Source organism: Lutra lutra, chromosome 9 (genome assembly GCF_902655055.1).
Source record: "Lutra lutra chromosome 9, mLutLut1.2, whole genome shotgun sequence".
Taxonomy (NCBI): domain Eukaryota; kingdom Metazoa; phylum Chordata; class Mammalia; order Carnivora; family Mustelidae; genus Lutra; species Lutra lutra.
The window spans coordinates 126,387,569-126,411,100 of record NC_062286.1 but is presented as its reverse complement, the minus strand read 5'-3'; the positions used below and the strand labels follow the sequence as shown (position 1 = coordinate 126,411,100).

Here is a 23,532-nt window from a genome sequence, read left to right as displayed (position 1 = left end):
ACTGTGGACCAGCCATTCAGAGGTCACCTGCAGTGCAAGTCAGATCCTGTGGGCTGAGGGCATTTCTCCAGAAAAGGGGAGTCACTCTCAGCCAGCACTCCTACAGCAGAGGCCTGGGGAGGCAGACCCCAGAGGAGGATCTGGCATGGATGCAGTTAGTGCAAGTAGTGAGATGAGTAGTGGGGACAGAGGAGCCCATCCTGGGCTCCACACCCAAGCAGGGAGGCATTGGAGAACCACAGGCAGGTGCTCAGCAAACACTGCCTAGGTCCTTAGCTCAAAATCGGTTCCTGAGCCAGGGACCCAGAAATAGTAGACAGGAAGTGGTGTCTGCCCTTGAAGAGAGCATAGTCCCACCAGGGAGGGAAGAGCCCTGATCCACGACCTCAGTGGAGGTGGTAAGGGCTGGAACAAGGGCTTCCCTGGGCTGAGTTGACCTGGAGAATGGAATGAAACCCTGAGTGTTGCTGAAGCTGTTTCTTCTACTTCAGCTTCTGGGTCAGAGCCTCCATCTGGGCCTTTGTTCACTCGCGCCTGGACCCCCACCCCAGCCTGCTATGGGGCTCTCTGCCTCCACTCTTACTCCATTTTAGTTTGGGTTTCTGGGAAGCTGAGCCTGTGGCAGGGCTTTGGGTGTGCTTGCTGAAGCTTGAGGAGGAGCTCTGAGAAGGGGAGGGAGGGAGGGAGGGAGGGAGGCAGGCAGGCAGGGCAGGCAGTGGAAGGAGCCAAGCCAGGACGTGCTCTCAGCTGGAGACCTAACTAAGGCAGCTGGATCCCATGGGATCTCTGGGGCATGAGCTCCCCCCAACACTTGATCTTGTCTTGAGGCAAAGGGGTCCTCCGTTCCTCTGTTAAGGCCACTCAACATCCTAGTTTGCCCAGGACCATCCTGACTTTAGTAGGAAAAGTCCCATGTCCCAGAAAACCTCTCAGTCCTGGGCAGACTCACCAAGTCAGCTGGTCACTCTGCTGTCCTGTTAGCCCCTGAATGCCAGCTGCCCACTCCCACCCCCAAGGGACGGGGCTCCTGGTTGGCTGAGCAATTCTCTGAAGAAGCGGGGAGCTGTGGGTGTCCGTAGCCAAGACTCAGGAGCTGGAGATGGAGGTCCTGGCCCAGGAATGGGGATCTGGGAGGGTGCCATCAGTGCCTCCTGCACTGCCCCCCAACATTCCCACTCCACTCCAGGCTCCACATAGTCCCCAACACAACCCTCCCAAAATGCAAGTGTGATGATGCACTTCCCCTTCCGGGCAACCTCCCCAGATCCCCAGTGAGACCCCGTGTGGGATGCAAGGCCTCCCAGCAACAGGCACCTGCCCAGCCTCCCACCCACAGTCCCTCTGTCCACCCTTGCCAGTCTTCCACTTCCCCCCGGGGGTGCCCTGTTTGTGATTCTGTGCATGTGCCGTGCTAAGTCCTGTCCCCGTGACATTACCTGGGCTGCCTCTCTGCCTGGGAGTCCTGCCATCTCTTTGATGGGGCAACACTGAGGCCTCAGTTTCTCATGACTAGGAGTGCAGACTGTGGGGTCCAAGAGCCAGGGTCCAGACTGGGTTACAACTTACGAGTTGCATGACCTGGTTGTGTTCCTTAACCTGGCTTAGCCTCGATTTCCTCATCCGTAAAACAGAGATAACATATGGACTGGTATGAGGATTATATGAGTTAGTACACCGAAATGTTCAGAAGAGTAATAGGCCTGCAGTCTGTGCTTAATAAATGTTAGCTACTGTTTTCACTATTAATGTATTTCAAGACTCAGGGCATGCATCACCTCCTCCAGGAAGCCTTCTCTGATTTCTCCTTCCCCAGCTGGGGTTACCTGACGCTCCTTTAAGCACTTCAATAGGTTATCCGCTTAGGAGCCTGCCTCTCCAGCTAGACCATGAGCCGCTCCAGGGACAGGGACTGTGGCTTTTATTTCCGCCTTCACAGTGCCTAACACAAGGCTTGGCACAGATAACCCTCAGGGAATCTTCCTTAACTGAAAGAATGATCAAACACTCTTCCTATTTGTTGCTCTCCGCATATCTGCAGGAGATTGCAAGGTAGGAGAAAGTAGGTAAGGGCACTGCGTAAGCACAGGCCCCGAGGTGACACCTGACTACGGACTGGGCAGAGAAGCAGCCTTAGCCTGCAGGGTGTTACTGAAGAGTGGTAGGAGGGGAAGGGGAAGCGACCAGAGCCCCAGGCCCCACTGCCCCCATCAGTCAGAGACGCTCTGCTTTTATTTGTTCCCTGCCTTATGATTCTAAATAAGAATCTAACGAATAGAGGAGTCTGACACATTTTTTTAAAACTTGAAAGCCATGAAGACAGTGAGGGTCACAGACCTCAGTCACTGAAAGAAAGGCCTCATGTTCCTCTGGAAGTGACTTGAACTTGGTGTTTAAGACCAACCTTTCTCTGAGTCTGTTCTGCTGAATAGAAGTCCCATGACACCCTTGTAAAAAGGACAAACACTGTGGGTGTGTTATAACGCCCCCTTGGGGATGCAGAGTGTACACCAGTCCACTGAAGGCTCTGAGAAGTCCTGCAGCAAAGCCACTACCTCTACATTATCTACTTCCGTGGCTCCCAGACCCAACAGATTACTTAAGTCACCCTTTGTGGCAACCCTTGCTCACCTGGCAGGATCTTGTCCTCCCCCACGGCAGGGAGGCTGGCTCTGGCCCCTCCATGGCTGGCTCTGCCCCTCCATGCGGCAGCCGTGCTCCCTGTGGGTGCTGGGTGGGCATGTGGGGGTGGCAGCTGGAGGAACAGAGGCCCCTTCTCTCCTCAGAAAGGCTACCATGAGATCCGGGAGCTCCGCCTCTTCCACTTCACCAGCTGGCCCGACCACGGCGTCCCCTGCTATGCCACCGGCCTCCTGGGCTTCGTGCGCCAGGTCAAGTTCCTGAACCCCCCCGAGGCCGGGCCCATAGTGGTCCACTGCAGGTAAGCACTGGGCTCCAGCTCCAAACAATGCTGCTTCTGTGGTGCTGCTGTCTGTGAGGGAGTTGCATTCTTCCCAGCGGCCTTTCTTCTTTGCCTTCAAGACTGCCCTTCCTGTCTCCAAGCCCAGCCCAGATCTCAGGGTCTGCTGACAATAATAATAACAACAACAACACAGTAATAGTAACAATACCAGTGAGTATCATGACTGTTACCCTGAAATACTAAAGCCCCCTGGGGATGTGGGCTCACACTGACAGGGTCTGTTACATGTGCACTTTGTATACTCCTCATGCAGCCTGGAGGGGTGGGCGCTAGCTTCCTTCCCATTCTACAGATGAGAACATCGAGGTGCCAAGAAGGTGGACCATTTGCTTGGGTCACGCAGGTGTAAGCCGGCAGCGCTGGGAGTGGACAGGCTTTTGTCCAGAGGCTCGCCCTCGGCTGCGTGCCACAGCAGCGGGGAGCCTCCGTGGAAGCGTGCAGCTCTTCAGTTCTGTTATTTTAAAAATCAATTGTTGGCCTGCAGGGTCCTTAACAGAGAGTAAATGGACAGCGCCAGGCTTCACCTTATTATGGAGAAGAGGTATTTTCAGCTCTGACCTAGAAAGTCGCATGGGGAGTGACTGGCATGTCTTCCAGTCCTCCTAAATGGAGATGAAGTGTCATGTTAAGGGCATTAAAAATTGGACCAGACCTGAAGGCCAGCTGGCCCGCACACTCCTGCCTCCCTCTTCCAGTGTGACCTTGGGCCCAGGCCACCTTTTCAGACCCTTTGTGTTCTTGACTTAGGCCTGCCCTGGCGGTGTCCATCTCAGTCAAGGTCCCGAGTGAAGCCAAGAAGAGAGTCCACAAACTGCAGGCATCTCAGGGCCAACCTCTTGTCCCTCAACATCTGTTTACCCTCCCCACATGAGCGGGTGGGAATTAGAGACCCCGTTTCACAGATGAGGTCACTGAGGGTTGGCAGGTCACAGTCACCAGCAGCCCTGGGCTCTCTAAGCATTTTGCATATATCCTCTGTTTTACAGCTCATGACAGTTCAAGGACAGTAGAATGTTAGCCCCCCAAGTCCCGTGTCCCAGAGGGCAACCAGAGCGGGGGTAAGGGAGGAAGGGAAATGATTTATCAGCCTCTCCTTGCGTGACAGCCCTGTCTTTCCTCCAGACCCAGCCTGCCCAACATGACAAGCACAGTGGTCTCCACTCCCAGGGCCATTCTGAAGATGAAATGTGCTGGCTGACCTATACGCAGTGCCTAGGAGAAGTCCTGACACCTCATGGCATTTAAAAACACTACCCTTCTCTGCCTCTAATACTTGTCCACTCCCCCAGACTGTTCATTCTTCAGAGCAGAAACCATGTCTGCTTATCTTCGTGTCCCCACTCCTAATCCCAGCATCCAGTGCTTACTGGATGCTCCATAAATGTTTGTTGAATAGAAGTGGCTACATTTACTGAGAAATTGCATAGGTAGGCATAGGGCTAGGTAATTTACATGCACCCGTGCTTTTTCAGCATCATTTCGTGCAATGTACATGTACTGGGCTATGGACGCGACAGGGTGGATCTGTTTATTATTATCAGCCTCGTTTCATGGTGGTTGTTATTGAAAGCCAGAAAGGTAAGGTCATTTACCCAAGGTAACACAGCTAGTAAGTGGTGGAGCTAGAATTGGGTTCCAGGGGTCTGACCCCAAGTATGATGAGCTCAGCTGCCGTGCGAGGCTGAAGTACAGCTCAGGTCCTCAGGAGATCCCAGCAGGGAGGCAGGTTGGATGTGTGAGGCTTACAGCCACTGGGCAGGTTGTTCACTGGTGGTGGATCCAAGATTCAAAACCGGGTCAGGCTGCTAGTTTTCCCTAACACAGGTGGAGGAGGAGGCTTCAGGAAGAGGCAGATGAGTGGCTGTTTGTGCCCCCTCCTAGACCCTGAGGCCTACTGGCTGCATCCCTTCTGCGGGCATCTGGACTGGGGTGTGGAAATGTATAAATACAAGTCAAACTTCGCCACTTTAAACCATGAAATTTTACTAAGAACCAAGACTGCTTCCCATGGGTTTGTTTTCCAGATCATTGTGGGACTGTTACCCAGTCCCCACCGGCCTGTCCTGCTGGGTTTGTGGTCAGCCAGTCCTGCTCTCTTCCTGCCCCATCGCTGTTTCCCTAGGGGAAGCAAGATGTGAAAACACAGCCAGCATGGTCCTCCTTAATAACTTGGCCTTCGCTTCTTAAATTACGTGCACTTAAGGCCAGTGTTCTATTTGTCTCTGGTTCAGAGCCATGCCTGGAACCCAGTGCGGATCGGGGAAAGGCTGGTCGTGGGTCCAAGGGTCATGCTGAGTTCTTTTGCTATTTTGTACTTGGTCTGAGATCTTCTTAAAGGAAGCCACCAGTGATCAGAATTGAGCATGTATCAGAATCAGAGTATGTCTACCAGACAAGGGCCTTGGAGCTGTCACCTATTCTAGTTGTAGGCTGCTCCTGGCTCACATTCCTGGGAAAGCAGGTGCCCCTGGAGCCAAACCTGGGGCTTGCCACGTGGGACCTCGGATTCACTCTGCCTTTGGGCCCACTCAGAGGATCTGCCTTCCCACCACCTCCCTTCTGTTCCCACATCTCTTCTTCCTTGCTTCCATCTGTCAGCCTGCTTGCTGACAAAGGGAAAAAGACAGAAGGGGGAGTGAGGAAGACATGTTTATTAGGCATCTCCGGCATGCCAGGCACCATGCCTTGTACGATATAGAGCAGAGAGCTTCACCCACTGCGGATGTGTTGTCAAAGCATGTGTTTTGTGCTATGACTGTTACTGTATCTAACAGCACAGATCCAAGAGCCAGATGGCTGGGGTGAAAGTCCCACCTCCACGGCATGCCAGCTCTGTGACCTTGAGCAAGGTCAGCTCTCTGCGCCTCGCTTTTCTCACCTGTAAAATGGGGTGAGAAACTTCCCAATGCCCTCACAAGGGAGCTAATAGGTAATATTTATAAAAGCACTTAGAACAATGTCTGGCACTTTGTAGCATTAAATAAGTCCTTGCTAAATGAGGACAATAAAAGTAAGCAGGTTCTGTTAAAACAGCCCCCATGGCAAGCATTGCTCTCCCATTTTACAGAAGAGAATGCAGAGGCTCTAAGTTCACTCATTTGCTCAGGGTCTCATGGCCGCGCTGGATGCAGACTGTTGTGTCTGGCCTCTTCAGCCTGCTGCCCCTCTACAGGGTTCTTGGGGCAGGGCTGAGTGGTTGGTAGAGGCAAGGAGGTCCCGCCTCCCTACTCCCTCCTACTACTCCCTCCCTCCCTCCGCCCTCCCTACTCCCCCGCCCTGAGGTCTCTCACAGACACTGTCCTCTCTTCCAGTGCTGGAGCCGGGAGGACCGGCTGCTTCATTGCCATTGACACCATGCTCGACATGGCAGAGAACGAAGGGGTAGTGGACATCTTCAACTGTGTGCGTGAGCTCCGGGCCCAGAGGGTCAACCTGGTACAGACGGAGGTGAGTCCTGGGGGACTGAGCAGGCCAGCGAGCTGCAGCCCTGCCCAAGGAGAAGCAGGGTAGAACAGACACCCATGAGTGGGGACATCCTATAGAAAGAGACATGGGGTGAGAGAAGTGGAGAGAGGGCATACCTGACTTGCTACGCTGGGACCACAGAAGCTAGAACACAGCTGCTGACTCTGAGGTCCCACAGTGCAAGCACTTGCATCAGTGGGGGTGAGTTCCCCAGCTCTGAGGGCATCCAAGCAGGGACCGAATGGCAACTTTCAAGCATTCTTTGAATAGTATTCCTGCCCTGGGGGAAGGAGAAGACAGAGAGGGATTGGCACTTCCTGAATGCCTACTGTGTGCCAAGCACAGTCCCTGCTGGAATGACTTCGCCAACAAAATTATTGAGTACTTGGGCTGGGTTCTAGGGATTCCAAAGGAGATAACATAGCCCCTGCTCTTGAGGGAAAAGCAAGCCTTCAGGTGTCCCTCTGTTCCGGTAGAGAGCCCAAGACCCGAGGGAAATGGGAGGAGTTCATCTTTATTGTTGAGCACCTACTACGTGCCAGGCATCATGCTAGGTCCTTTATATTCGGGATATTATGTGTATTCCTCACAACAAGCCTATGGGGCGGCTCCTACTAGTATTCCCATTTTACAGATAAACCGCCCCCAAGTCCTTACACAGGTGGACAGTGGTGGAACCTGGGTGCATGTGACCCCAAGGCCCATGCACTTTTCCCTGAACCATACTCTCTTGTTAGGCAGCCTTTTCTGCCCACCCTACTCCTCAAAGCCATGGCTAATTCTTCTTATAATGAGCCCATTGCCTGGTTCTAGGGAAGGCTGTGGGTGCCCAGGCAGGCAGCTAGGGCAGATAAGAAGCTATGTCCTTCATCAGTCCTGCAAAGGGAAGTTTTGGGTTTGGGCCTGGCCAGGCACTGCCGGCTCTGTGGAGAATCACCCCACTTACAAGCATATACACATAAGAGCCCGCTGTGAGCTCTGAGCTAACTTCCACAGGCTAGCGTCTACACTGGGTGAGGCTGCAGGAGAGCCGAGTGGCTGCTTTCTCTGTTCCCAGATTCATGCTTGCGGAAGACAGGCTCACTGGCTGGCACCAGACACAGGGTCCCTGCTGTCTGTACAGAGACAGGCATCCAGATCGATCATCGTGCATTAGTGGTTCAGTGGTAGAATTCTCGCCTGCCAGATCGATCATCGTGATGCATCTGGATAAGTGTTTGATGTAGAGATGGGCCAAGTCACTCAACAAACGCTGGTTAAGGTCCTGGGGACAATAGCAACAGCTTCCACCTGGTAGGTTTACAGAAGACTTTCCAGAGGGAATGAAGCAGAGGGGCCATAGCAACAGGGACACGGGGTTCCAGGGGAAGAGAACAGCAGGAGCAAAGGACACAGGTGGCAGAGGGGCCCAGGGCTCAGGAGCAGACCCTGAGACAAGGCATGTGGTTGATTTGGGAGGCGATCCCAAGACTCACAGGTTGGAAAGCAAAGAGAAGGAAAGGAAGCCAGGCTGTGTGACACTGCTGAGGGGATTTGCAAGCTGTTTTACCCTGTGGACACCTGAAGCTCAAGCCTGCTGGGAGCTCTGAGGGAGTAGGGAACATGCCCTCCCAAATATCCTACCTGGGACAGAAGGAGCTTAGGTGTTTCTGCCCCAAGTCTCCGGCGGACACTTCTTGGGGGTTCCTTCCCAGAGCGCTGACTCTCCAGCCTTGCTGGCTCGCCCTGGGCACAGCCCCAGTGTGCTCCTGGGACCAGAAGAAATCCCTCAGCATGAATCTCAGGTGCTTGTGGTTAGCAGCCTCCAAGGTAGAGGCGACAGCCAAGGGGACAGAGGCAGGCACCATTAGCCCATGCTGCGGCAGGTCCAGAAGTTTCTAACTGTCAACAGTGACTATACTGCTCGGTCCCACAACGTAGCCTCACCCTTGCCAAGGGAGCTTGGGAAGAATCAGGGAAGCTTGGCCCTTTGGGGTTGGAGAGGAAGCCGTGATGTGGCTATGTATATCCTGCCCATCCTTCCCAGCCATGGGGTTACATCTGGGAGACACATGCCCAGGCCACTGTTCTTCTCTCTCAGACCCCTCTCTCTCCCCTCCATGGCTTGGCAGGAGCAGTACGTGTTCGTGCACGACGCCATCCTGGAAGCGTGCCTGTGCGGCAACACCGCCATCCCCGTGTGCGAGTTCCGCTCTCTCTACTACAATATCAGCAGGCTGGACCCCCAGACCAACTCCAGCCAGATCAAAGACGAATTTCAGGTAAGAGCAAGGCCTGGGCTCGGTGACCCAGCCAACTTCAGTGGCGCTGAGAACATTCATGGGGTTTCCTTTGTGAGAACGGATAAGCCCAGTGCTTCCAGTGTCCGAGGCTCTAGAAATAGGCTGCAGAATGAATTCCAGAACATTCCACGCATAACCGTGAACCTCTATGAACCAGTCACTCGATGACTGTTGACACTTGTTTTTTAACTAAGATCCTGTGTTTGAACGAATGGAGTTCTAGCTAGTCTGAGTTGTGGGTGGAGACGAGTTTCTAAAAACAAGTATGAGTTTCATGCTCCACCATCCCTAGAGGGACTCGGGTTTTCTTGCCATTTCCATACAATTGGAGTGTGTGTGTCCTAGATCCTCCCTACTACCCAGAAGGGGGTCTGGAGGCCAGCACCATCAGCTGCACCTGGGAGTTCATCAGAATGTAGCATCCTGGGTCCCACCCACAGCTTCTGAACCAGAGTGTGCAGTGTAACAAGATCTCCAGATGACTTGTCTGCACATGAGACTTTGAGAAGCACCGTTCCAGAGCTCAGCTCAGCTCAGACATAGCACATCTGTACCTTGCAGCCCAGGTGGCCAGAATGGTGGCAACTTGGTCTGGAGGCCTGGACGTGAATCACTGCGTAAGCCAAGAGTCCAGCCTTTTGTCCTCAGGTCCGTGCCGGGGTCATCCCTTGGCAACAGGAGCTGAGAACCAGGCAGCAGGAAGCAAGGAAGTTCCAGAAATTGAGGGGCAAGTCCTTGGCCCATGATTCCACAGGCAGATACCCCAGCCAGCCAGTACCCCCGTGTTCCCTCCAAAGGAAGCTTTACCGATTGGGAGGGGAGAGATGAGGCCACAGCCCCCTCCTGGGTGCACCTAGCATCTGGTCTCCTGGCTGGACGATTCAGCTCTGGCCCCATGTTTGCAAGACTCACTCTGTAGAACACAGCCCTGAAGTTCTCTACACTCCTAGATCTTGCCCCCTGGGGGTCTCTCACCCATCCTGAGCAGCTTGTTCTAAAACCCACTGTCTCGGGGCGCCTGGGTGGCTCAGTGGGTTAAGCCTCTGCCTTCGGCTCAGGTCATGATCCCGGGGTCCTGGGATCGAGCCCCGCATTGGTCTCTCTGCTCAGCAGGGAGCCTGCTTCCCTTCCTCTCTCTCTGCCTGCCTCTCTGCCTACTTGTGATCTCTCTTTCTCTGTCAAATCAATCAATCAATCAATCAATCAATCAAATCTTTATAAAAGCCACTGTCTCTGAGAGGAGCATTGGGTAAATCCTTTCCCTCCTTCCAGGACACTTCAACGGAGGCATAAACACTGCTTAGAGATTCCCAGCCCCACACCCACCCTCTGACCTCCTGGCTGGCCCACCCTTTACTGAGATGAGCAGGTTGGCAGGTGTTGGCAGTCTGTGTCCGCTCTGCACATGGGCATGCTGCGTCTGTAGCCTTGGCATCAGGGTGTCATACAGTCCCGATAGGGAGATGGCAGCACGTCACATGGGAGAGGAACAAGCCCTGGGGTGGGGGTGGGATGGTGGGGCGACTGGAGGGCCAAGCTAGAAGGATGGAGATAGGATGGGGTAGGCTGAGTTTGAACTTCACCGTCTCTCTGTTTGAGGCACCCGCCTGAGCAGTGCCTACCTGTCTGTCTTTGTGCCCTACAGACCCTCAACATCGTGACCCCCCGTGTCCGGCCCGAGGACTGCAGCATCGGGCTCCTGCCTCGGAATCACGATAAGAACCGGAGCATGGACGTCCTGCCTCTGGACCGCTGCCTGCCCTTCCTTATCTCGGTGGATGGAGAGCCCAGCAACTACGTCAATGCCGCACTGATGGACGTAAGCTGAGCCCTGGCTGGCACTCACTGGGAAATTCCTTCTAGGTGGAGATGGCTGGAGCCCAGGGCACCGACACACCTCGCCATCACCCCCAGGCAGCCTCTCCTTGCTCCTGATCTTCTGGCCCTAAGACCTTTGCTTCCCCGAGGGCTCTGGTCCAAACCTGTAGACAAGCTGTGTTCTGGACTCTTTGCTCCCATATAAGCCTGGAAAGAATGCACCGAAAGCATAAAGTGTGTGTCCATGACATCACGGTGCAGGCCTGCCTAGTCCCCTCTCTTGCTGCCTGGAGAGCTGACTCTCAGCCCTCCATCCAGTTCAGGAAACATTCTCTATGCCAGGCCTTGGCCTGAGCCCTGGGAATGCAGGACGGTGCAGACATAGGTTCTGCCCTGGAAGGGCTCCCAGGCAGGTTCCCAGATAACTCTTGTGCAGAGGCAAGAATGAGACTGACAGGTTACTGGATAAGTGATGGGATGTGGCAGAGGGGGCACAGAAGGGGACAGGCCATGTTCCTGACTGTCCCATCAGGGGCACTATCTCCTGCTTTCTCAGCATCAAGTCCAAGAAAGACACTCCCACCCTGACCTGGTTGAGAAGTCATGACCCTAATGAGGAGGTCACGTCCTTGCCCCAGTGGGTCCTTGCTCCTGACTCATAGGCTTCCCCACTGGTCCTTCATCTCCTTCCAGTGGTCATCCCTCCACCTTCTGGATGTAGAGATGTTTGCAGCAGGAAGGAGCCATGGATCATCTGGTCTCATCCTTGTACTTTTCAGCAAAGGAAACTGAGGCCAGAAAGAGGAAGAGACTTGCTCAAGGTCACCGGGAAAGCTAGTGGCAGAGCCAGAACCCAGAACTCACACTCTAGAATTCATTCTGCTGGCCTCCCCACAGTTTGTGCAATCCAGGAAGACACAGACATCTTGCCTCCCAAGGCTCTGGACCAAGAATACCATTGCCTGATTGGAGATAAGCCCTTCCAAGTCCCCCTCCCGACCCATGTCCAAGGTCACAACTATGCAGCCCACATGGACTTCCCATCTCCCTCAGAGCAGGCAGGAATGTAGAGTGCTTTCTCTTGGGGTCAAAGCCAACTATCTCTCTGACCTCTGATCCTCCTAAAACTCTCCCCAAGGGCCCTCGGTGTTGGAGGCAGGGAGGTGACAGGAGCTTAGTTCCTATCAGCTCTGTGGGGTCCTGCCCTGGCCTCTGCCCACGGGGGGTGCCCAGCTCCTCCATGGACTCCCTTCTATGGGTCCAGAAGCAGGGAGCTTTGTCTTGGTCAGATCAAATAGCTGGAGGTGGAGGGGAGACCTCTGGCTTTAGCTTAGAGCCCTCTAAGGTCAATGTGTGCATGCATGTATGTGTGTGCGTGTGTGCGTGCGTGTGTGTGTGTGTGTGTGTGTGTGTGGCAAGAGATGGAGCCTGGGGGTGTAATCACACTTCCAAGTTCCTCATTGCTTTTTCTCCCACTTGTCCCAATTCCCTCTCCTTGACTTCCTCATCTATGCAAGGATCAAACATGCCTTTGGCCTCTACTTAGTAGGTTAGATGCTACCTGGAGCCGGATGCCTTCTGCCAAGCTCTGATGCTGCTTGTGTTCTCTTTGTTCACGGGGCATTTCTCCTGTGAGCCATCACCAGGCCTTTGCCATTCTTACAAAAAAAAAAAAAAAAAAAAGTCCTTATCTGTATTCCAGTTCAGTCTGTGCATTATCTGGTAACCATAGCAGCTTTTCTCCTAGCAGAAAAATATGAAGTCCTCTGGGTTAATTTTTAATGTTTCCCCTGGTAAAAGATGATGTTATCCATGAAATGGATTGCCGGCTGATCCCCGAAACCCGGCAGGAGTGCGGATCTCGAGCATATTTTCAGATAAGGCTTTGTCAGGCATGCTGGCCTAATAGAGCATTTATCACAGAGACAAGGAAAAAGGAAAGAGAACTAACATTCGCTGAGTGTTGGGCACTGTGTCAGAGCCTGGACTTATCCTGACTTGTTCTGTATTTGGGTGTTATTGTCCCCACTTTTTGGATCAAATACTGAGGCCCAGAGTATTTGCATGACTGTCTCCATGTTGACTAGCTCAGAAAGGGTGAAGCCTACCTAGGGCCTGGGTTCTATCTTTTGACTCTTAAAATCTAGATTCTTTCCCATGTCTAGAAATGGCTCGAAGACCTGCTATCTGCCTCTAGAGTTTGGCTTTCGGGGAAACTAAATATACTGCCCTCCCAGCCCACCCCCATCCTTGGATCATTCCACTGGTCAGAAGACCCTTAGAAGACAGGACCCCAGTATCTACACGCCAGCATTTTTTTTTGCCACCAGGGCATCAAGAGATCATTTATGTAATATGGGTGGCAGAGTGTTTTGCCTGGGTCTTCCCCTGGTTTGGATGGGCCCGTCTATCTTCTCTCCCCATCTTCCTGCTGACTTGCCACTCAGCCGAAAATAGCTGTGTCTGCCACAGGGACTGTCTCTCAAGAAAGCTTGTTAAGAAGATAAGCTGTGGACAATCTCTGGTGTCACAGGCCACTAAAGGAGAAGCCCTCCAATCTTTCCAAACACCTTCGTACAAGATACTGTAGTAAAGAGGGCCCAGTCAAAGCTTCCCACGTAGCCCAGACTCTCACAAGGTGTTTTCTGTGGGCCTCCGTTTCCCCATCCGTAACATGGAACTGAGTGTATTCATTTGTTTGCTGGACCTGTGTGTAGGGGGGGGTCTTAGGTGCCAGCCCCAGCACCAGTGCCAAGGATAAAGAATCATGTCGGGGATGTTTCTGTCCTGCCAGTGGGCTCACAGCTCATTCACATGTCCCAGTCTTTTCCCAAACACAAATCTCATTCACTCTGCGTGACAACCCTCCCCAAAATGGGACTTGTGATTCCCATTTGCCAAGGCTCAGTACCAAAAAAGGGCTGTACAAATGATGTTTAGATAGATGGATGGATGGATGGTTGGATGGATGGATGGATGGATGGTTGGTTGGTTGGATGGATGATAACCTACAAGTCAGAAAGCTGGATTTGAACCCCAGGTCTGTCTCATGCTAAAACCCGAGCCTTCCACTGCCCATTGTCTCACAGCACACCATATCCGTCTTCTGACAGGCCAGCTCCACCCTCATCCTGACCCTGGGGCAGGAGTGAGCCTCCTGCAACACAAGTCCCTTCAGGAGGCTCTCTGTCTCGGGCTGAGCCACCCCCTCCTCCAGCATTGTGGGCACAGAAACACAGATATCGCCAGTGTCCCAGGAGGTGCTTTGGGCAGCAAAGCAGCAAATCTGCTTCCAGAATCTTTCATTTCATATTGTAATAATGATTATTTGCTGAGCTCCAAAACATAAATAATTTATTTGGATAATCCCCAGCCGAGTGACACTTTTCTAATGAAATGTCTTAGTTTAGAGGAGAATGAGTTCGTTATGAGAAGGCCGCCTTGGCCACTGGGGGCACCCAGAGATGCCAGAACAAGTAGGTGTCTTAGGCAATCTGTTTGACAGGCTCGACGGGGGGGGGGGGGTGGGGAGGGGGGGGTGGCTCTGGCCGCCATCCAAGCCTCCTCACCATCAGAACATCTCTGCTGGATGTGTCTTTCACGAAGCCTATGTCATTCCTTTGTCAGAGCCACAAGCAGCCTGCTGCCTTCGTGGTCACCCAGCACCCTCTCCCCAACACCGTGGCAGACTTCTGGAGGCTGGTGTTCGACTACAACTGCTCCTCCGTGGTGATGCTGAATGAGATGGACACCGCCCAGGTAGGAGGGCTGCGGCTGCCGCCCAGGTGCTCAGGCGCGTTTGGGCAGCCTTGCCCAAGGGTTTCGAGGGAGAGCCTGAGAGTCAGCGCATGCCACCTCTGCCCGACTGAGCAGCCTGTGGCGGGTGCTGGCTGGGTTCGAGCACCAAGCCAGCCCGTCCTGCTGCCAGCAGAGGCCGGTGGTCTCATGCGGGCCCCGCCACCCCCCACTCTGCATCCCCTCACTTCCAGCAATGACTCTCCCTACTTGGGGGTTTTGCCCAGCCCTCTTCCCCTGTCTGAGGCCAGATTCTGTTGCTCCATCTGCCAGGCACTGATCAGGATCTTGCTCCAAATCCCACGGAGCACACCAAGCCCAGAGGCTCCCAGAGCCTCCCCAGCTGGGAGCACCTCCAACCGGCAGAAGAGCCTGAGGCCTGGCCACACCCAGCCAGCCAGGCAGCCTAACCCCTGGGAGATGCAGCCCGCACGGATAGAGTTGGAGCTCAGACCTTGGACCCTTGGCCCACAAGCCACCGTGAGGACCCTGGTGTCCTCACACAGGGCTCTTGTGTCCAGACAGGCTTCATGCCTTAGCCCCCCGGGGTCTGACGGCTCCAAGCGTCACGTGCCTACAGCATGTTCCAGTGCTCGGGACACGTCATGGGAAAGCTTCTGGAGCCCGCGGCCCTCCACAGCAGGGCAGCCAGTCTTGGGTGGGACAAGTGGGAATGGCCTTTCAGGTGTTTGAAAAGTGGTGTCTTAAAAGAAACTCAGGGTATCTCAGCGCACTCCTGCATGCGTGCCGGCCTTGTGTGGGAATGAAATACAGTGGGTCTGAGCTGTGGTCTTGGCCCTGCGGGGACTCCGAGCCTTGCTACAGAGACGAATGAGCAAATTGTCCCAAGCTCGTGTGCCAGCGCCGTAATAGAGGTCAGCCTCGAAGTGCTGTGCTGGCCGGGAACAGGGAGCAATTAATTCTGCCCAGAGGGTGAGGGAAGACTTCAAAAAGAAGGTGACTTTGGCCTTGAAGAAGGCAGCAGAGGTTTGGGGGTGTGAGGCTGAGGGAGATGGGAAAAGGCCCTCTCTGAGCAGAGGGAATGGGAGCAGGGTGGGGGGCAAAGGCAAGGGGGTGTGACTGTGTATGGCTTGTTTGCACAACAGCTGGGGTCGCAGTGGGGCCGGGATCTGTTGGGAGCAGACGAGGGAGGTGAGGCTGGAGAGTGCAGCGGGGCGCGGCCAGCACGGGCTGCGGCAGAGTTGGGCCTTGGCTTGCCTCAGTGCTTACTTTGTTAGCACCAGAACCCTTTCCTTGACTAAAACGCTCATGCGGGCGGGCGCAGTGCAGGCAACAGCTCTCACCTAGCGCTGCTCGTGCTGAAGCCGCCGGGGTGGGGGCTGGGTCCCTCCAGACTTGTCTTCTAGCTCCCGGACACCCCCCGCTCTGCCCCCCCCCCCCGCCACCGCCAGTGCTTCTTGGACAGTCAGGACTCTGGGTGCCTTTGTGAAGCCCCGGGCTTCCCGGGAGCACTGTGAGACAGCACTTGCTGTCCAGCGGGGAGAGATATATAGCACTTGGAAGCCGGGGTATGGCTGAGTTCTCATTAGAAAGCCGTGTCTGGGGACCCACGAAGAGAAGAAGCTGGAGGGAAACCTGCCAGCCAGGAGATGGCGGAGGAGGATGTTGCAAATGCCCCGAAAAGCGAGGTGGGGGTCTGAACTGAGGGGGTGGCTGGGCAGGCCGGACGGCAGGGCTGGGATGGGGGAGCTGGGCTTCCAGACCCAAGTCCATGGGTCTGGAGAGCAGTGGAGGCAGGAGGTGAAAGAGACATTGCAGACGGTGGCAGGGGCCCAGGTCTGGGCAGTCTGGCCTTTGGGGGGAGGTGGAAGGAGGGGGGGGCATGGGGAGGAGCAGAGTATGGGAGGGGCCTTGAGTGCGGGGCGGGGATGTGCTGGGAGAGACATGCTCATTCTTGGGCCGTACTTGTGGAGTATCTGTTTCCCACTGGGAGCTATTCTAGGTGTTTGGAGCGTGTCCTGGGTTAAGACAGAACAAGCAAAACAGGAGACTCCCACCTCTGCTGCAACTTCTGTTCGAAAGTGGAGGAGACAGTGAAGAACAAACACCCTATATGTGCTTAATTATATGTTAGAAGGTCATGGGTATATGGGAAAAAAATACGAGGGCAGGGTAAGGAAGATTGGAAGGTGGGTTTGGGAGTAAAATTGTGATAGAGGGATCAAGGCAGGCCCTATTGAGAAGGTCAGTTTGGAAGGTAGGGAGAGAATGAGCCGTGTGACCGTCTCCAGGAAGAGCATCCCAGGGAGAAAGGACAAGCCACACCAACCCCTGATGGTGGGTTCATGCCTGGCATGTCTGAGGAATGGCACAGAGGCTACTGTGACCGAACAGAGTGGGTGCCGCAGGGGACCCAGCAACGTGGCAGGGCTGCCAGGTCATGGAGGGCCTTGTGGGTTGTGGGAAGGACTTGAGGTTTTAGTCTGAGAGGAAAAGGGAGCCACTGACAGCTTTTGAGGAAAGGAGTGACCCACTTTGACTTTTTTTTTTTGAAAAAAACTTTCCCTCTGGCTACTGTGTTGAGAACAGACTGTTGGTACCCGAAAGGGAGAGCGTTTGCTAAGGGAGTGAGCAGAAAGGGCAGAGAGGAGGCGGCGTCTGCCGTCCTTCCAGGTAACGAGGGATGGCCGCTTGAACCCGGGGGTAGCAGTGGAGTGGATTCTTGATATATCCGGAAGGGAGACCCGATATATCCTGACAGACTGAATGGGGAGTGGGAGAGATAAGAGGTGACTCCAAGATCTGGGTCTCAAACAATAGATGACTGGAATTCAAGAGAGCCAGGAATTTAAATGGATTCCCATAAAACAAAGACGCCTGTGGAGTGCCAGACTAGGAAGCCATAGCCGTCCTGTTCCTTTGCCTAAAAAAGGAAAACCGTGAACTCTGCTCCCTGAGCCCCTGAGTGAGGTGGGGCCCATGAAGGCCTGTTTGCTGTCCGCCTTTTCCAGAATCCCTTTTTGTAAAACCAGAGCTCAGGCACGGAGGAGGCGTTTCAAGGAACCTCACTTTGGGACGTGTAGAGAAGCAGGGGTCAAGGTCATTGGCTCTGGCTCCCCCTTCCGGAGTGGGTCTTGGGTAAAGGAAGATTTCTTATCCCTAGATGTTGGTACAGCCTTTGAGAATTGATTTCCCTAAATGCAAAAACACCAGGCTCGGAAGAGCTGTGGGGTTGGCTGCCATATGTAGCCGGCAAGCATCCCCTAACATCGGCAGATGAATAGAGCACTTATGGATATAAATATCATCACCAAAACAGCTGGGTGCCTTGCGAAAATAAACAGTGACACTGCGTGAGCCTCAGAAAAGCCGCCCTCGGCACCTGGAAAGGCGGTTCTTTGAAGTGCTGTCAGCATCTGCCTACCAGCGTGCCCCTGCCAAGATGGCCTCGGCTTCCTGGCCAGCCCAGCCACACAGATGAGACTGCCCTAGGTCCTGAGCATCAGCAGAGGACCAGTGCCACATCCTGTGGTTGGACCAGGGCCGAGATCATCAGGGCTCATGTTGAGCGTTGTGGCAGGACTACCTGTAAGTCGCCGAAAAATAATGTGGAGGAGAGGCTGAGACCTCTCCAAGTGCCTTCCTTTCTTGCCCTGTGGGCCAGTCGGCCTGCCTGTGCTCGGAATCCTATACCGCATCATTCAGTCAGCCATCCCCGGCCACGGATACTCCTCTCCCGTTCTCCACAGTGGCTTCTGTTCAAGGACAATTCCAAGCAGCGGGGGCTGAAGATAAAGACTCTGAAGGCATCTCTATGTCTTCAACCTTAGAGACTTTTTCTTTTCTTTTTTTTTTTTTTTTTAGCTCTTTAGGACTCCAAGGCCTGTGATCAGATTAGTAGGGTAATATCCTAGAACCACAACATCTAGTAAATGGCACTGTGGTTTCCAGTAGGCATTTCAGAAAGAACATTTCCGGTCACACCCAACAGTCCTGACTCAAGACCCCTTCCATCCTTGTGGGCTCAGTGGGTAGACCAGAGCCCGTAGCAAACAGACACCAAAAAGGAGCCCTCTTCATGGTCATGCCGCACCCGCCATATTGTTTAGCTAGCTCAGGAGACCCTCTGGTCCAGCCTTGGGGTTGGGGGTGTGCAGTAGGCAGAATCATGCTCCTCCCCACCCCCGAAGCTGTCCACCTCCTTGTCTCTAAACTGGCCAACGTGTTGTCTTACGGAGTAGAAGGGACTTTGCAGATGTGGTAAAGTTAAAGACACTGAGATGTTTACATTGTCCTGGGTTGTCCAGGTGGACCCAATATCAGGATCCTAGTAAGAGGGATGCAGAAGATCAGAGTCCATGGTGATGGAAGCAGAGAGTGGAGTGGTACAGCCACAGGCCCAGGAATTCTGGCCGCCTCGCAAAACTGGAGAAGATGAGGAATGGCTTGTCCCCTGCAGACTCCAGAAAGGAACACAGCTCGGCTGACATTTTGATTTTAGCCCTTTAATACTCATTTCAGATTTCTGACCTCCAGATAATAAATTCGTGTGACGTTAAGCCACCACATTTGTGATTTGTTGCATCAGCCACAGCAAACTAACACAGGCAATAAAACTGAAAACAGGAATTCAGGCCCAGAGGCATAGGGATCAGTGCCAGGGCGGGGTGTGAGACTGCAATCATGAGATGCAATCATCCAGAGTCAGCAGTGCTGGGCTGGAAAGTGGTTTGGGCTGGAGAAATCCATGTCTGAATCAAAGTCCATCAGGAACCATGAGAGAGCAAGATGGGGAGAGCCAAGGACAAGGCAGATGTCCACCTCAACAACCACAGGACTCTTGCAGACCCTGAAGAAGGCCTTTTAAAAGTCAAGGTGTCTGCTTTCTGAGTTGCATTCAATCCTTCAGTCATCGCCATGCACTGATTGAGAACCTACAGTGTCCCAGGCACAGACCAGACATGTACAAAAGAGGCTCAAAAACCCACAGTCCCCATGAAGCAGACATGGTAGTGAAGTAAGGTCTACCCGCCAGGCTCCCTTTGACATCAAACAGGATGGAACCATCTTTAGCTGGAACCATCTCAGCCAAGACCCCCAAGTGGCAGGAAGAAGCTGACCAGGAAGCAGAAGGGAGGGAAGAGCCAATGTCCCAGCAGCACGTCACATTGCTCCCGGGCTCTGTGGGCAGCTCTGGAAGAATCCAGCAGGAGACGACCACCACACATCACCCCACCAGCCTGGAATCGGGTTTAGGGTCAAGGAGACCCAGTATCACTTTGGTTGTCTCCACACAGAAAGTGCTAGGTGTTTAGGATTCTTGGCTACCCTACTCATTGATTACACTGCCTATGCCTGCAGCATCCTGGAGCTTCTCAGTGTTTCACTTGTCACTCATTCTTGGGAGGACACATTATTTTGCTTATATCTTTGAGATTTTATCAGCTATATGTTCTCCAAACACGTTTGATATTTCCCTGGTCTTTCCTCCATAGACCTGCTATTTTAGAAGCTTTTGTTTTCTGAACTGTATTTAATTAATTAATCATTTGTTAGTTTTACTCGTATATTTTTCCATGAATGTAACTACCCCGGTGAATTTCCAGTTGGCAGACAGAGCTAACACGAGATGGTCTCATTCCAACCCAAAGCCAGAGCTTCAAGGTCCTCCACTCCAGGACAACATGATCCCCTTAGGCTTTCGAAGACTATAGAGAGATCTCCTTGGCTTCTCCTGCCAACTTTATGGGCCTCACTTTGGAAATCACTGATCTGCCTGGGGTCCATTTCCCCTCATTTTGCACAACAGGAAGATGAGGTCCAGGCGGGGAAAAGGATTCATCTAAAGCCCCATAACCCACCAGTGACTTGGGCCCAAGGCCCTCTACCAGGAATTGTGAAGATTTGGGTCACCACTTAAACAATAGGATTTCCAGGGCCTCGGTGCCTGATAATCCCTGACTGGTACCTGGATCTATGGAGCAGGAAGGAATGTTCTTTGGTTTAAGACAAATAAGAGCTCTATAAAAACTGAGTCGCCCAGTTCTGAGGCTCCCACCATGGAAAGTCTGATGGAGAGTTCAGATGATGCTAGGCCAGGTAGAAAGGTGAGGGACGGTGACACCAAGAACAGTGCGTTCCCATGGAGCTTCCAGAAGTGAGAAAGACAAGCCAGCTCATCATGCTCCCAGGAGAAAAGCGGAGGTGATGTTTCAGGGATGTCTTTTCTTGTCATTATGCCTACAAGGCAAATAGCAAGCATTGATATTCCCATTTTATCTCAGCTTGTGAAAACACAGCCTAACCTGCTGGCAAACCCACAGAACACCCAACTCTCTGTTTCCATGATTCTCAAGTCTGACTTTGCAAGGGGCTGTGTTTCTGTCCCAGTGGGGGTAATGGTAGAATGAGTAGTCTAGGGCCGTGAAATCTGACTTCAAGTTCTAGCACTGCCACCGACTTGGTGCCTTAAGCCAGTTTCATGACTTGCCCCAAGTCTCACGTGATCATCTGTTAAATTCATGTAACCCAGAAGTGATCCAAGTTCACTCTGTCCTTGAAGATTTCATTGAAATGGGCTCTGCTTCCTCTTCCCCATCCTGTGGCCAAGTCCATTGTCCATCCCACAGATTTCTGGGAATTGCAAGGGAGTCCTGTTTACATACACACTTCCCAGTTCCTGCTCAGGCCTTACTGGGGGCAAGGTGGGATTGGAATTCCAGTAATGCCCCCCCGTCCAAAGGTTGAACATTACACATCCTCATTCTTAACCCTCCCACCTTGCCTCCTCACCCCTGCCATGTGGCAGCACATCTCTCCCCTACACTCTGTTGCCCAAGCCACTTCCAGCCTCTACCTCTCCTCCCATGCCTCCCTAGTGATGCCACCTTCTACCCAAATTTGTGCCTTTCTTAAGCTGTACAGTTGCACTCTCTTTTTTATTTTAATGTACTGTTACATATAGTGAACATACACTGTTAAATTAGTTTCGTATGTATTTATAATATAGCAGTTCAGTAATACCGTAGGTCACTCAGTGTCCATCAGGCACGTGCACTCCCAGTCCCCTTCACCTTTTTCACCCAACCCCCATCCACCTCCCCTCTGGTAACCATCACTTTGTTCTGTATAGTTAAGGGTCTGTTTTTTGGTTTGTCTCTTTTTTACTCTGTTGCTCCTTTGTTTTATAACTTAAATTCCACATATGAATTAAATCATATGGTATTTGTCTTTCTCTGACTTATTTTGCTTAGCATTAAACTCTCTAGATCCATCCATGTTTTTGCAAATGGAAAGATTTCATTCTTTTTTATGGCTGACTAATATTCTGTATATATACTACTTCTTTATCCATGCATCTGTGATGGACATGTAGGCAGCTTCCATAATTTGACTAATATAATTAATGCTAGAATAAACATCAGGTGCATGTATCCCTTTGAGTTATTTTATTTTGTATTCTTTGGGTAAATACCCAAGAGTGCAATTACTGAGTCATAGAGTAGTTCTACTTTCAGCATTTTGAGGAAACTCCATACCATTTTCCACGGTGGCTGCACCGGTTTGCATTCCCACCAATAGTGCGTGAGGGTTCCTTTTCTCCACATCCTTGCCAACACCTGTTATTTCTGATGTTTTTGGTTTTGGCCATTTTAACTGGTGTAAGGTGATATCTTGTTGGGCTTTTTATTTCATTTCCCTGATGATGAGTGATGTTAAGCATCTTTTCGTGTGTCCATTAGCCATCTGAAAGTCTTCTTTGGAGAAATGTCTGTTCATGTCTTCTGCCCATTTTTCATTGGATTATATGTTTTTGGTGTTGCATAAGTTCTTTATATATTTTGGACACTAATCTTTTATCAGTCATGACTTTCAGTTGTTCTGACTGTTGGTTGCTTCCGTTGCTGTATAGAAGCTCTTTATTTTGATGTAGTCCCAATGGTTTATTTTTGTTTTTGTTTCCCATACGTCAGGAGACATATCTAGAGAGATACTGTTGTGGTTGATGTCAGAGAAATTACTTCCTTTGTTCTCTTCCAGGATTTTTATGGTTTCAGGTCTCACCTTCAGGTCTTTGATCAAATTTGAACTTAGTTTTTGTCTATGGTGTAAGAAAGGGGTCCAGTTTCATTTTTTTACATGTTGCTGTCCAGTTTTCCTGATAGCATTTATGAAGGGACTGCCTTTTTGCCATTGGATGTTCTTTCCTGCTTTGTTGAAGATTAATTGACCATATAACGGTAGGCCTATTTCTGGATCTTCTATTCTGTTTCATTGATGTATGTGTCTGTTTTTGTACCAGTACCATACTGTTTTGGTGATTACGGTTGTGTAATATAACCTGAAGTCTGGAGTTGTGATGCCTCCAGCTTTGCTTTGCTTTTTCAAGATCACTTTGGCTATTCAGGGTCCTTTGTGGTTCCATACAAATGTTGGGATTACTTGTTCTATTTCTCTGAAAACTGCTATTGGTATTTTGATAGGGATTGCATTAAATGTGTACATTTCTTTGGGTACTATAGACGTTTTAACAATATTTGTTCTTCCAGTCCATGAGCACAGAATGTCTTTCCATTTCTTTGTGTCATTTTCTTTCATGAGTATTTTATAGTATATATACTTTCAGAGGACGTGTCTTCCGCCTTTTTGGGTAGGTTCCTTTCTAGGCATCTTCTTATTTTGGGTGCAATGGTAAATGCGATTGTTTCCTTAATTTGCCTTTCTGCTGCTTCATTGTTGGTGTATACAAATGCACTGGATTTCTGCCACTGATTTTGTATCCTGTGACTTTACTGAATTCATTTATCAGTTCTAATAGTCTTTTTAAATTCAATTAGCCAACACATAGTAGTACAGCATTAGTTCTAATAGTTTTTATGGCAAAGTCTTTTGGCTTTTCTTATATATAGGATTATGTCACCTGCAAATAATGAAATTTTTACTTCTTCCTTACCAATTTGAATGCCTTTTATTCATTTTTCTTGTCTGATTGTTGTAGCTAGGCCTTCTAGTACTCTGCTGAATAAAAGTAGTGAGGGTGGAGGCGGGGGGAAGTGGTCAGAGTGGACCTTCTTGTTTTGCTCCTGAACTTAGTGGGAAAGCTCTCAGGTTTTTCCCATTTAAGATGATGTTAGCTATGGATTTTTCATATAAGGCCTTTAATATGTTGAGATATGTTCCCTCTAAATCTGCTTTGTTGTGGGCTTTTATCATAAATGGATATTGTACCTT

At 51.6% G+C, this 23,532-nt stretch overlaps 1 protein-coding gene across 12 annotated transcripts in view; it reads left to right on the top strand.

Annotated features, from left to right (window-relative positions):
* The window catches only part of PTPRT (protein tyrosine phosphatase receptor type T), a 1,067,282-nt gene that overhangs the window by 1,006,139 nt on the left and 37,611 nt on the right, over positions 1-23,532 (top strand). For all 12 annotated transcript variants that reach the window (XM_047746505.1, XM_047746499.1, XM_047746504.1 and 9 more), the window contains 5 exons: positions 2,784-2,938; positions 6,292-6,427; positions 8,557-8,706; positions 10,373-10,546; positions 14,173-14,304. In XM_047746505.1, coding sequence (XP_047602461.1) covers positions 2,784-2,938; positions 6,292-6,427; positions 8,557-8,706; positions 10,373-10,546; positions 14,173-14,304 — 747 coding nt within the window. The remainder of the gene's footprint in view (positions 1-2,783; positions 2,939-6,291; positions 6,428-8,556; positions 8,707-10,372; positions 10,547-14,172; positions 14,305-23,532) is intronic.